At 58.2% G+C, this 12,936-nt stretch overlaps 5 protein-coding genes across 5 annotated transcripts; 2 read left to right on the forward strand and 3 right to left on the reverse strand.

The window, feature by feature from the left end:
* Positions 1 to 397: 397 nt before the first annotated feature.
* SCHCODRAFT_01184889 (uncharacterized protein) lies at positions 398 to 2,572 on the reverse strand. Its single transcript, XM_003037939.2, has 6 exons — positions 1,957 to 2,572; positions 1,740 to 1,907; positions 1,544 to 1,687; positions 1,345 to 1,492; positions 602 to 1,291; positions 398 to 534 (listed from the first exon to the last, which is right to left on the reverse strand). Exons 1-5 carry the CDS (start codon positions 2,169 to 2,171, stop codon positions 656 to 658), a joined length of 1,311 nt encoding a protein of 436 aa, XP_003037985.1. The 5' UTR covers positions 2,172 to 2,572; the 3' UTR covers positions 398 to 534; positions 602 to 655.
* A 1,741-nt stretch (positions 2,573 to 4,313) lies between these two features.
* SCHCODRAFT_02622365 (Phosphoadenosine phosphosulfate reductase CysH-type) lies at positions 4,314 to 5,467 on the forward strand. The gene is made up of 3 exons (XM_003036565.2): positions 4,314 to 4,828; positions 4,882 to 5,244; positions 5,304 to 5,467. The coding sequence occupies exons 1-3, from the start codon at positions 4,436 to 4,438 to the stop codon at positions 5,379 to 5,381; spliced, it is 834 nt and encodes a 277-aa protein (XP_003036611.2). The 5' UTR covers positions 4,314 to 4,435; the 3' UTR covers positions 5,382 to 5,467.
* Positions 5,468 to 5,793: 326 nt separating this feature from the next.
* On the forward strand, positions 5,794 to 7,117 carry SCHCODRAFT_02700248 (ribonuclease III; the record flags this gene model as incomplete). The annotated part of the gene is made up of 8 exons (XM_003036566.2): positions 5,794 to 5,804; positions 5,860 to 6,015; positions 6,081 to 6,171; positions 6,222 to 6,265; positions 6,345 to 6,427; positions 6,481 to 6,494; positions 6,548 to 6,904; positions 6,965 to 7,117. The coding sequence occupies 8 exons, from the start codon at positions 5,794 to 5,796 to the stop codon at positions 7,115 to 7,117; spliced, it is 909 nt and encodes a 302-aa protein (XP_003036612.2).
* A 698-nt stretch (positions 7,118 to 7,815) lies between these two features.
* Positions 7,816 to 11,256, reverse strand: SCHCODRAFT_01165921 (uncharacterized protein; the record flags this gene model as incomplete). Its single annotated transcript, XM_003037940.2, has 14 exons — positions 7,816 to 7,891; positions 7,949 to 8,019; positions 8,075 to 8,172; positions 8,227 to 8,263; positions 8,315 to 8,343; positions 8,394 to 8,483; positions 9,138 to 9,165; positions 9,216 to 9,592; positions 9,648 to 9,674; positions 9,723 to 9,755; positions 9,806 to 10,366; positions 10,422 to 10,644; positions 11,069 to 11,084; positions 11,135 to 11,256. 14 exons carry the CDS (start codon positions 11,254 to 11,256, stop codon positions 7,816 to 7,818), a joined length of 1,788 nt encoding a protein of 595 aa, XP_003037986.1.
* An 818-nt stretch (positions 11,257 to 12,074) lies between these two features.
* On the reverse strand, positions 12,075 to 12,729 carry SCHCODRAFT_02575541 (uncharacterized protein). Its single transcript, XM_003037941.3, has 3 exons — positions 12,507 to 12,729; positions 12,233 to 12,451; positions 12,075 to 12,184 (listed from the first exon to the last, which is right to left on the reverse strand). The coding sequence occupies exons 1-2, from the start codon at positions 12,624 to 12,626 to the stop codon at positions 12,278 to 12,280; spliced, it is 294 nt and encodes a 97-aa protein (XP_003037987.1). The 5' UTR covers positions 12,627 to 12,729; the 3' UTR covers positions 12,075 to 12,184; positions 12,233 to 12,277.
* Positions 12,730 to 12,936: the final 207 nt, after the last annotated feature.

A 12,936-nucleotide genomic window follows, 5' to 3' on the forward strand; every position in this document is an offset into this window, starting at 1 on the left:
CTAGTCGAGTGCGTCCGAGCCGGTACATGTGTTCCGTTCGACGTGTATCGGGACTTGCCGTGCGCCTCTGATGCGCCCTTCGTCGGTACTCACGACGACGACAACGGCCTATGTAGCAGTGCTCAGGTCGCGGCAAAGCGCTCAACGAGGTTTTATACACTGTGTTATCTATCTGTGGGCCACTCTGTGAGGCAGCGAAGCGCCAAGGCGGTGTCGCCGTAGACTGTTAGTTGGCACGTGCGAGGCGGGAGGCAGGAGACGGAGGACGGCAACGACATGGAGCCATCCACGTGCTGCAGCGACGAGCCCTAAGCAAGTCACGGCGAGGGCACCCCACGACTAAGTCCACTCCAAACCTTCGCAAATTCGCGCGGTCGACGCTCAGCTTCCGATTTTTGAGCGAACTCAGCCTCGAGCTTTCCATTTTGGTACGCAGGTATTTTCCGGACACTATATCGCCCATAAAAATACAGTAAACGAGACCGACCACTAGGGCCGGCTCGCGGAGCGCCTCCATCATAAGAATTGCATTGTCTGAAGAGTAGAAGTCAGCTTCTTGTAGGTCTTTCGTGTGCGCCGAACAGCTCTACGAGCTACTCACCTCAAAATTGAAAAGTCAGTCGCGGTGAACGTGCTGATGAGTTGCACGATGTCTTTAAAGCAAAAGGCGGCCGAACTTGCCATCGCGCTTCGCGCGCGCGGCCATGTTGACGTTGTACGTCGCGGTCGCGAGGCAGCTGTCCTTCGTCGCGCCGCAGCCGGTCCAGTCCGGGTTGGGCTGCGACTGGGCGATGCACTGGTTGTAGGTGTTCATGCACGCGTTGGCGTCGACGATGCCGGTCGTGGCGGGGCCGGAGGCGGAGGTCGTGGCGGCTGCGGAGGTGGCAGCAGGGGCGGACGACGCGACCTCGGAGGTGGCGGGGGCGGACGACACGGCGGGGGCAGATGAGGCCGGGGCGGAGGAAGCGGCGGGCGCGGACGACGCTGGGGCAGAGGCAGCGGACGACGCAGCGGACGTGGCCGCAGCCGAGGACTCAGCCGCAGAGGTGGCAGGGGCCGAGGTCTCGGCGGGCGCGGAGCTCACAGCGGACGTGGCGGCTGCAGAGGTCGAGGCAGCGGCAGACGTGGAAGCGGCAGCGGAGGTCGAAGCAGCAGCCGAGGTGGACGGGGCTGCGCTCGAAGCCGCGCTGGACGCAGAGCCGGAACCAGAGCCGCTGCCGCCAGCACCCGACCAGAGCGCGGGGCCGGGGATGGGGTAGTCCGTGGCGCCGTTGTAGATGTCGAAGACGATCTGGGGAGGATATCAGCATGAGGTGGCGTAGATGGGGAGGAAAAGATACTTACACCAGGCGTGTCCGGGGTGTAGCCGCCGGGGAATGCAACCATGTCAGAGGCGCTGGCCATGGACGAGCCAGAGCCGGTGACCTCGAGCTGCAGGCACATGGGGTAGAGCTGCGCGCCTGGGTAGGAGCCGGCGGAGTGGAGAGCGATGCTGATAATTTGTTAGCGAATGAGGCTTGAAGCTGGATCTGTGGAGACTCACATCTCATGACGAACAAGGTAGTTGCCCGCAGCGAGGTCCGAAGGAACCTGCCACGTCCAGGTGTTGTTGTTCGCGATCATGATATCCGTCGCGGCCCACTTGCCATCCTCGAGACCGGCCTCATCGACCTTGAACCAGACGGCGCTGAGGAGATGTCAGGAAATGGAAGGGTTTCAGAATGAGGAGGGGTACGAACTCCGTAGGGTCCCAGGTCTTGACATCCTCGCTGGCGGGAACCTGAGCCATGTAGGTAATGACCGGGCCCTTGTGCGAGTCGGGCCAGGCAGTCCACTGCATGTCGATGGACGAGCCGGCACCGGCGGTGGCCACAAGGTTGGCGCTCTTACCGCCATTGCAGCGGAGACTAAAGAGCGATGAGTCGAAGCCAGGATAGTCATGAGGGAGCGACGTACTCGTCCGAAGTAACGTCCTCAATGGGACCGTTGCCCGGAACAGGACGAGAAACACGGTCAGGGACCGGGTTCATGTACGGGTCCTGGAACGGGTTGTACGCCTCGTAGTAGGTGGAGCCGTCAACGAGGACACCGGACACAATACCGTGCGCGCGCACGGAGGCGGCGCCCAGCGCAGCGACCAGTGCGGCAGAAGCGATGCGGGAGAAAGACATGGCGAAGTGCGTTCAAGAGTGGTCAAGCGAAGGGACTAAAGAGACAGGCAAGCGAATGCGCGAGCGCGAAGAAGGAGGAGGCGTAGACGAACGAGAGGGAGTAGGGGAAAGAAAGTGGGATACCCTGCAAGCAGCGGCGAGTGTGAAGATTGGTGAGGACCCGTCTAGGCGCGCGTCCGCTTTATGTGAGGCGGGAAGGGGGTACCGAGGGCTGGCGGGTGCCTGGATACCATCGGCCGTTCATCAGAGGCATAATTGCGGGCCATACGGACCTGACGGCTTCCAAGGCTTTCCAAGATGAAAATAGGGCCGTCAACCGACGCAAAATCCTCGGGTCGTCATGAAGGATGCGAAACTCGACACTCATGAGGCCGGGATGCCGTTCGCTCGCGGGATTCTGCTGCCACAAGCAAGAGGACCGCGCATGTTCATATCCTGAGAAGGGATACCTCGTCAAGGGGACAGCCGGAGTGAATGGGATTCGGGACGCAGAATATCAGCGTGAGACGGAGGAAGGAAGATACGTGTGAGTCACGAAGTTCAACTTTCGGCAATCACGACGGGCGTCGGGACTCGGGACTGGGCATCGGGCCGCCGGATGCACGCAGCAACGGTCGCTACGCCGAGCCTCCGGAGTGCGTCGGCAAGCAGATCGTCAACGGTCGACGTGCCTGGGCCTCACGTGGCGGTAAAGACTTGCATGTTGAACTTGCAAAAGTTCATCGCACATTTCTTGGGGTCCTGCATTCATTCACGAAGACTCCATAGACGGTTGTAGGACGCCTGCGTATAGTGAGCGTTTCTTCCTAGTGTACGATACCGTGTCGTTCACCTACCTCAATTAATTATCTCGCCAGCCGACACGGTTTGCTATCAATGACAGACTCGGTAAGTAGAGAAAATAAGAAGAGGTTTTGGTGCAGGACGTAGAAATTTTGGCGCGCCCTCAGTCGTGTTTTCGGCGGCGTCGAGGGCAGAAGCACGGGTGCGCGACATATTATTCCCATACGGGGATGTGATTGATATCGCCGAATAATCGCATCCTGGACCCACAACGTCTTCGCCAAAGCTGAGAGCCCTGACCCGCCCAATGTCAACGGCTGCCGCAAGCCTTCCTGTCTGTGCGCTAGCGTAGCGCCTGCGGCAGCCTGATCCTCGGGGCTGAATTTAACCCAAGATTCTGTCAATGACCTGGTGCATACCTTTACACCCTGTATAGGTCCCCTGGCTAATGCAGGCGAGACCCGGCGCGTAACGCGTCGCCGTCCAGCATAATGCGGATTAGGGTGGCATAGTGCCACTAGACGAGGCTAATGCTCGTCACCTTTTTGTGTTGCTCAACCCATGTCTTGTGGGGATCACGTAGGTCAGGGCATGAAGGATTCGTGGGCTCCCACTCTCGAGGGCTAGTCTACAACATTTGCTTCCGCCGGGCCTAACGACCTGAAGGGAGTGGTACCAGGTGGTACCTTCACCACCTTTCACATGACAATGTATCGCTAATGGTATCCAAGGACCTGCCATGTCCTCTTCTATGACGTCGGGAAACTCCTGCAGGTGCCGGTCCTCAGAAGACTCCAGGATCGTGCATTGATGACTGCGTCGAGCGAGCTTAACTTACTTCCGCCTCTGCTCTTACAGAAAATGCTACAGCGCATGCAAAGCATCCGCGAGCCCGCCGTCATCGTGCGCGCCATATCAGCCAAACTGCCTCGCTCACTCATGGTCTCGCCCGCCCGACACGGTTCGCTGTCGATGACAGAGACAAGCAGCAACCGCAGACGTGTCCAAGTATCGCTGGCGCGACCATCTGGAATTGCATGTCAGCACCGCACGCCACGTCCCCGCCTTCCGTCACGCCTATATGGTTTCTCAGCCAATATGGAATACCTGGAACGGCGGTCGCCCACTATACCCAGTAGGATCGTCTGCGGGCGGCGCTGAACCCGGCGATGAGCAGGGTTTGCTTGCAAAAGAGCAGACCTCAAGGGGATTCATAAGCTCTGACGATGCTCGGGTACATTACCCATCTTCCGAACAAGGTTGAAGGTGGGAAGGGGAAGGAGAGGAGACGCGCCCATCAAGCGCCACATGGGAGTGTGGCCAGCGGCGCACTCGCACGTGACCGCTTGGCTCAGCATTTCGCGATCTCCTCGACCAGAACCAGTGAGAACAGCCCGCACGACGTCGTGACAAATGGCTTTTAAGGACCCGCATCTTGCTCTTTACCACCAACATCTCCCTTTGCGTCCCTCAGCACCGTAATGGCTGCCCCTGCACCCCCGACTGCTGGCCCCGCTGCAGACCTCATCCCCGTGTTCAACGAGAAGCTGTCCCCCGAGCTCCCGGAGGACATTCTCAGGTGGGGGATCAAGAACCTGCCGGGCCTCTTCCAGACGACAGCCTTCGGGCTCACTGGTCTATGCACGATCGACATGCTCTCGAAACTCACAGATACTCCCCCTCATCTCATCTTCATCGACACGCTATACCACTTCAAGGAGACGTATGAGCTCGTGGAGGAGGTGAAGAAGCGGTACAACATCCCGATCCATATCTACAAGCCGGAAGGCTGCGAGACGGTCGAGGAGTTCGAGAAGAAGTATGGTGAGAAGCTCTGGGAGACGAACGAAGAATTGTATGACTTCCTGGTGAAGGTGCGTCAGATATCATATATTCCACGTAGCTCATGCTAATGTCCATGCCCCAGGTTGAGCCCGCACGGCGAGCGTACGAGGAGCTCGGCGTCAAGTCTGTCATCACTGGCCGGAGACAGTCCCAGGGCGCCGATCGCGCATCGCTGCAGCCCCTCGAGATCGACGAGACGGGACTGTACAAGCTGAACCCCCTCTTCGCCTGGAACTTCTACCTCGTTGAATGGTACATCAAGGAGAACAACGTGCCGTACAACAAGCTCCTCGATCAGGGCTACCGCTCCGTCGGCGACTGGCACTCGACGCAGAAGACGGCGGACGGCCAGAGCGAGCGCGCCGGCCGCTGGGCAGGCAAGGAGAAGACGGAGTGTGGCCTGCACAAGGATTACTTCACCATGAAGGCGCAGGCGAAGAAAGCGGTATGTGGCTAGCCTATCCGTCCCTGCAATCATGATCACTGATCAGCCTGTTCCATCAGTTGGAGGACAAGGCCGCAAAGGACGCCACCGCAGCCGCGCCCGCCTCAGCAGCCACCGAGATCGCCAGCACCGCATAATGATATAGAGATAGCTGCGTGTACGAGTATACTATTTGGAAATCTGTTGTACTGTTCATAGGGTCGTATGTATTGGTGGGAACCCGGCGAGGGCGTCGATGCGCGTCTGCCGCCTTAGGGCCAACCTGACACCATCACATGAGTGATTGTTCGTCCCCGCCACAACTGTCAGGTCGACTAATCGATGGCGACGGCGTCCCAGCGGACGTTGAATCGGCTTTTGAAGTTGGGCCCCGGCGCTTAGCAGGCACTCATATAACTGATGCGCGTCTGAAGCAGGTTCCGTCCCTCCTCGTTCCCGTACCTGCACCGACGGCGCGTGTCCTATACTGCACGTCTTCGATACGAATCGCAGCTTGACTACAGACGAGTCAGTAGCGAAGAGGACCTTGCCCTCCAGGACTTGTTCGAGATGGCAGTAGCGTGAGTTTCGACTGCGAGATTTGTAGGCCCCTGCGGAGGAATAATACGATTTCAGGCGCGGACGACTTCACGACCACCCGAACCTCCCCCCTCTGCCGCACGTCCATGACGAACGCATCGAGAACCAGATCTTCACGCACAGGAGCCTCTTCGGTCGTCCGACGCATGTCTTCGAGGACAGGGCGGACGACTTAGCGCCCGACAACGAGAAGTGAGTCCAGTGGCAAAACCCACGCATTCCCTGCTATGCTGCTTGGCGCTGACTATTGATACTAGGTTCGAGCACCTCGGGGACACCGTCCTGGGTCTTGTCGTGACCACGCAGATCCAGCAGATGTACCCTGGACTGCGCGTAGGCCCATCTACGGTACGGCCGCTCCTCGCGGACTCGGCGAGTTCGCTGATCTTCCTTCACAGAAAATCAGGGCCCTCGTCGTGGGTAATCAGAACCTAGCCGCTATGTGCGTGTCCGTTCCACCACCCTCGGATCTGTAGGGTGTCACGGTTCGACAGCAGTCACTGACGGGAAGTCCCGCGTAGCTCCGTCAAGTACAAGCTGCCTGAGCGTCTGAAGGTGCATGCAGCCCAGGTGGTATCACTCAAAGCATCCGTAAATGTGCAGGGTAAGCACATCCTTCAACCGTGGAAAATGCTATCCACTGACGAAGGCTCGTAGCGGACCTCTTCGAGGTATGGAAGAGCGTCGCCTCGTACGCTACATTCAACTGACCTTCTTTACGCAGGCATACGTTGGTGGCCTGTTCCTCCACCGCGGCCTCTCGGTCGTGGAGGCCTGGCTGAAGCCGCTCTTCCGCCCGTACATCATCTGCGCCTACGAGCAGGTGCGTCAGCACCACACCGTCACCCGCCCGTTCCACACGCGCGCCGGATCGTCCATGGACAGCACGGACCTGCCCATGTCCGTCGAGGACGCGCGCGGCAGCCCGACCGCCGGCCACCTCGCGCTCTTCAACCAGCACCTCTCGCGCAACAACCGCGAGGTCGAGTGGATCTACTTCGACGGGTCGAGTGAGCCGGACATGCAGGTTCTCTCCTCTAAGTTCACCGACCTCGACATCGGGAGCGAGCGCGGGTCGAAGGTGGGTAGCGTGCGTTCTGCGATTGTGCGCGGGCTATCAGCTCATATCTCCCTACCATAGACCACCCCGCTGTGGTTCGTCGAGGTCCGGGTGGACAGTACGTCCTACGGTCTGGGTCGCGGGAACACGAAGAAGTCCGCCCGCAACGAGGCTGCCAAGGTCGGCCTTGCGCAGTTGGGCATTGCGGTCTGGTCAGCTGCTCTTGTTGGTTGATTGCGTGTGTCACCATAGCTGACTTGCGCGTTGCAGAAATGGCATGGCTTCTCCAGACTTGGGCTAGATGCCCGGCGCGGGCGTGCTGACGTGCTCGCGGGTCGCAGCGCCTCCGCGAGATCATCTAGCTCTGGTGTGCAGAGGTTGTGTATGTGGATATCTGGAAATTGGTGTATGCAGACGTCGGGATTCTTGCTTTTCTAGTCGGCTTGGGTTACAAACATTGTCGTGTATGATTGTTCCGTGGAAATTCCTGTGATTTAGTTGGCTTCCAGATGCGCGAAGTGAGCATTATTATGGCAGCTCGAAGACGTGCGAAGTATGCCAGTGCCGCCTACCGATGAATGAGGAAGTCATTTGACGTGAGCGTACGACGGCAGCGCGGGAGGGTATGGGTGAACCCTGAAGGTGAGTATACCAACTTCCCCATAGCGTCGATAAGATTGGGTCATTAGCCGACCGGGTCCGCATGCCAAGTACCCGAGCTGCCATGCTGGCCTGGCCGAGGACACGTATGCATAGTTTTGTAGGACGTTAGGGACGTTCCATCGTGACATAGTTGAGGGTTCAGAGGCGATAGGCATCACACGATGAGGAAGCGCGGAAGCGAGTGAATTATGGACGACTAGATGTAGCAAAGGGAGATAACAACAGCAGGCCCGGGGATATATCTAAGCAAGAAGGCGGTAGGAGCCATCTCATGCTGAGCCCGTGGTGTAGAAGCGCCATGCAAAGTAGGCACCGAGCAAGCTGAGGGGAACGAAGTACATCATGCTGCAAGGAAGGAAATGGTCAGCGTCCGCACCTCCCTGGCATGATATGGGGACGTACTTGGAGCCGGTCTCGACGGCAGAGGACACCTTCTGCTCCGCGGCGCTCTTAGCCTCCTTGATCTTCAATTCCTGTGGGGGATCGCGTGTCAGCGGCCGGCGGGCAGCAAACACGACAGCCACGTACGCTGTTCTTCTCAAAGTCACCAATGTACATGCCGGGCAGCAGCGCGCGCGCCTCGTCAGAGTGCCCGACGTCCTCGAACGCCTCCGTGCCGTCCTGACCTGCGGGGAAGCGTCAGCACCACGCGCGGCGAAAAAAGTTGGGGAAACACGTACCACCCTCGGCGATGATAACCTCGTCGCCTCCCGGGTGCTGGGGTACATGAGCACGCAGTCCACTGCACGCCTTGACTACGCTTCATACCTCGTCCAAGAACTTCGTCACGTCGTACACTGCGCGCGCATTAGTACGAAAAACACGCGCTCTCATTGGCTGGCCGCACCCTTCCCCGAGATGAGCAGGTACATGCTGTCCTTGCTCTTGTGCGCCTTGAGCTCATCGTAGGTGACGATGCGGGCTTCCGACATTTTGGCTGGGCGGTGGGGGGAGTGGGGGAAGGACGGGGGAGAGAGTGAGGTGCAGAGGAAGGCGACGATGTACAAGGCCGCGGCCCGAGCCGTCTTACGATCCTTTTATACCCTTTCCCACGGTGAAATAGAAACGGCTACTCAACAGTCGAGACTGCCTCTAAACCACGAACATGCTATTCACCTGCTCAAACAAGGATGGAGCGAGAGGGACGCATGATTACGTTCCCCAGGCCAATCCCACAGTTGATATTCGCAAGGAAGACCGTCCACGAATGCCAATTGACTCAGCAGAACCAGAGGCTATCAGCTCTTCCTACTTCACTGTGGGGAAATCGTATGATAGATGGACGCGACCCCGACGCTGGCGGACGGTCAGGCGATAGCGGTGAGTCGTATGGCATCACACTTGCTGAGAGATGCTGAGATGAGCGCGCAACTGTCATCTGCGCTTGGGCGACGGAGACAGGCGGGGCTTGACGCTTCGGTATTGAGTTGAGTGCATGGAAGGGCCGTTGGGAGTCGGAAGCTTGCCAATGAACCCGTGTATATGACCAGTGCGTGCAAATAAAAATACATATGCGATGTTCAAGTCCTCCCTGTCTATGCTTGTGGCATCGCTGCCTGTGTGGCCTTGAGAGCTCCCACGACAGAGAAACAAATAATAGGCGAGATGAGGTACGAAGCCTGAAGATGTAGGTTAGCTCGAGCGTCCGTGCGACAAGGCACAGACTCACAGATAGGAACTTCACAAGCGACGACTTCTCTTTCTCCTCTGCCCCGCTGACATCCGCGAGCGCCAGCAGCTTTAGCGCAGGCGGCCCGACAGGCATCAGCATCATGCAGAACCAGAGCACAGGGTCGCTGTTTAGCATCGTCGTCTTCTGCGCGAGGACGTAGACGATGGGAATGCCGACCACTGGCCAGAAGATGAAGCGGATGAAGGTGATGAAGACGGTCGTGCCCCAGGGCATGGGTCCGGCGTCCTCGCCACGCTTCATATCTCTGTAGCTATTGAGAAGTTTGACGCCGACAGTCAGAGCCTGCAGTGAGGCAAAGAGATCTCCGATGTTGCGGACGCTTGCAGTGAGCCAGCCAGAGAAGAAGCCTTCGGCTGTCAAAGAAGATAAATCGGGGGAAACCTGCTTTACGATCATGATGATACGTACAGTCAAAGAATTGATCATAAAGCGGTCCTGAAGGAAGGTGAGACAGTGATACCGCATAATAACGCTTTCACTTACCAACCATGCCTAGCAGAAGACCAATGAGAGCGCCTACAGCTCAGATTAGCATCCAAAGCAACATCCGAGATGACCATGCCTACCGATGAATGGCGCGTTCATAAATTGTGTGAAGAAACTGAGGACGCTCTTCACGAAGGATGGAAGGGAGGCATATGCCTCCTTGCCGCGTACAAGGATGCCAGAGGACCCCTTGCGACTCTGCTCATATCCCAGAAGCGCTGTGCGTTCTGATGCCTCGCCTCTTTCAGTCAAGTCATCGGCTACGGCAAGTGGAGGCGGGCCAGGTGGGTGCAATCTTCCGTTGAGGCCGGCGCTGATGCCTGGCGTCTGCGGCGGGGACGGCCCATCCTCGTCTTGCGGGTTCAGCAGGCCAGGACCGAGCGAGAACGTGAGGGAGCTCCCGATGACGGCGTTGATGAGGAAGTAAGACTTTGCGCGGTTCACTGCATCAGATGCGCTCTCGCCAGGCAAGAGGATCGCATCCAGCAGACCCGTGACAGCGAAGGACTGGACGAGGAGAAGGGGGAGTGAGGTCGTGTTGTTGAATGCGCAAGCCGGGGCAACGAAGCTGGGCATCTTGAACCATCGCCGCGCCACGACGCCGATGGCTATTGAGACCAAGTTGTACGCGATAGACCAGACTTCGAGGTGGTCGCGTGAGCGCCTTCCCGAGACCTATCCTCGACCACGACTCACCGATGATGGGAAAATAGCGGGGGAGGGTCTCCGGGTGCGCCTCAGAGCCCACGTTAATGATGAGGAGGGCGGGCTGCAGGAGCTTCACGCAGAGCTTGCTGATGTCCTTCGCGCTCGAGTTCTTGATGAGCTTGAAGTGGCCCGCGATGATCCCGTAGCCGATGGTGAGCAGCACGGAGACCGAGCCCTGGAGGGCCCCGATGAACGACGTGAGGACGCTGTTCTGCATCGCGCTGGCGTGCAGCGACATCGGAGGATGGTGAGTGGGAGTTCAGGAGAAGGAGGTCAGACGGGCGCTTTTCATGGACGGGTGAGATGATGATGGGACGCGCCAAGGGCGCGCGGATGCAGAGAAGCCGCCGATCGCTATGACCTCAGTCAAGGACGCGGGGAAGCACGTCATTGCGGTTGTTGACAGTCTTCTGCTCATCGACGTCCTTCGAGCTCAGACAGAGTGAAGCTGCGGGATCAACACGATTTACTATACAGTCAGGGCGCAAAGGCCTCGGTACAAATACACTTTTACACGGGGAAGAGCTATGGGATACAAGGTGGGCGGGGTATAGCGCGTCATGACGCATTCACTGTAGAGGGGAAATCAGGGACATGGTCAACAAATGAATGAACAGGCTAGCAAGCGGACTTACGAGGTCTACCCCTGGACTATTCGTGGGGGTTATTTTGTGGGATAATTCCCGGGGGCGATCGTCTACCATCCATACGTGCTGACGGACACGACATTGCCCTGGGGGTCTACGACGGTGATGATGCCCTCGTCGTCGCATGACGAGGAAGGGTACACCGAAGACGTGGTGGATTGCTCGAAGCCGTACATGTCGGGAGGTATAACGGGACTGAATGATCGTCAGCGAAGGACAGATAGAAGAGATGGACAGACGTACTGAGATGCGGTGCGCGTTGGTCTAGTCTGTGCGATGCGGGAAGACGTATGCAAAAGAAAATTGCGAGAGGGCTGTGTTCTGTCTGGAGGCAGGGACGGGCGACTGGTGAAGGCGATGGAGGCAAAGAACCAGCATCGGCGGCCCTTATATACTGTTTCGCTGGTTAGGCAAGCCCGGGTCACTCGCAAACGGGATGTCAATGAGGTGGGGCCAGGGAATCTTCAATGGAGCGGGGCCGTTGTCCTAGAAGAGAAGGGCCCATGCTATAACGGCAGACCGCTCATCGGGCATGGTCATCCGTCCCTGGTCCGTCGAGCGGGATGGAGTTTGAGGAAAGCGTTGGGAGTGCAATGACATTCATATAGGCTAACACGTCATCCAGCGTAGGCGGAACGAGGGGGCACAGTGCGCGATGATGGTGGGAAGAGTTGAAGTTAGTATGGGCACGTGCCTGATGCAAGTTCAACCGTGACCGGGTGTCACTCCGGCCCCGCTCGAGCGCCCAGGGCGCGCGCGCTCCGTGCTTACCTGGCTTCGAGAGTGGGGAGATATATCGAGGTTGGAGCAGCAGATTCCCGGTGCCAGCGGGATGTCGAAGGTACTCGGGGGTGGGGATTGCGTTTGATCACCGGACTCCTGGGTCTCTTCGAAGGCCGCTCAAGCTGACCGTCTCACGCCAGATGCCTCATCGTCAAAAGCATGTTCTCAAGCAGTCATGCATGACGCTCCGAATTCATAGGAAAGCTAACCGCTCAATTCATTCATGAAACGGCCGTGGACGGAAGGTATACGCAGGTTACAGGATGGGCTCGATAAGGCGGTCCTCGAGGACGCGCGCGCGGATTCTGGAAGTCCTATGACCTAAGACAAGCATGAAGAGCTTTCCTGACGAGAGCTGCGGTGACTCACTTCCAGGCTTCGTCGCCCTGCGGCTGACGTTGGAGACGTGCGTCTCTATTTACTCTCCTCCCCATAGGTGGTGACGGACACGACGTTGCCCTCGGGGTCAACGACCGTAATGGTCTCGTCACCCTCTCCGCTCATGTCGACTGGGAGACAGCCGGACGAAGCTGATATGGGGACCATGGTGGCTGGGAGGGTTTGTTCGACGGGGTGGCGCGACGGCGTCTGAGCGACGTAGAAGTCAATGAAGTGAGGCAGACGCCGTGCGGAGACAGCTCACCATCCTTTCGCTTTGGAAAGTGGGCTTAAATACGGAAGGTGGCACGCGGAGGAGGCGAAGCGGAGGCTTGGTTGCGAGTACATGCGAAGCGGGCCCGACCCTTTTATGTTCGACCACCATTGGTCGACCACTAAGGTCAGACAAACATGCAATGTTTGCCGGAGTTATGATGGCCAGAAGAGAATGCAAGCGCAGCTGAAAGCACAGGCTACGCGAAGGTCATGGCCGCCGTTCGGTGGGTCCATTTATTTGTGACCGTCTAGAAGACCTGACGCCGGTGAGAGCGCAGCATGGGTCACAAGAGTTCGGGAAGCAATCTCGAGCATTGGGCACCCTGTCCTCGTTCTGCGAGCGCGGCTGCCGCCCACTCGAGGTGCACGACCGGAAAAAGAACAAAAGCCAGGAACATTGCAAATCAGAGTTCGACGCT

Source organism: Schizophyllum commune (assembly GCF_000143185.2).
Source record: "Schizophyllum commune H4-8 unplaced genomic scaffold SCHCOscaffold_5, whole genome shotgun sequence".
Lineage (NCBI taxonomy): Eukaryota > Fungi > Basidiomycota > Agaricomycetes > Agaricales > Schizophyllaceae > Schizophyllum > Schizophyllum commune.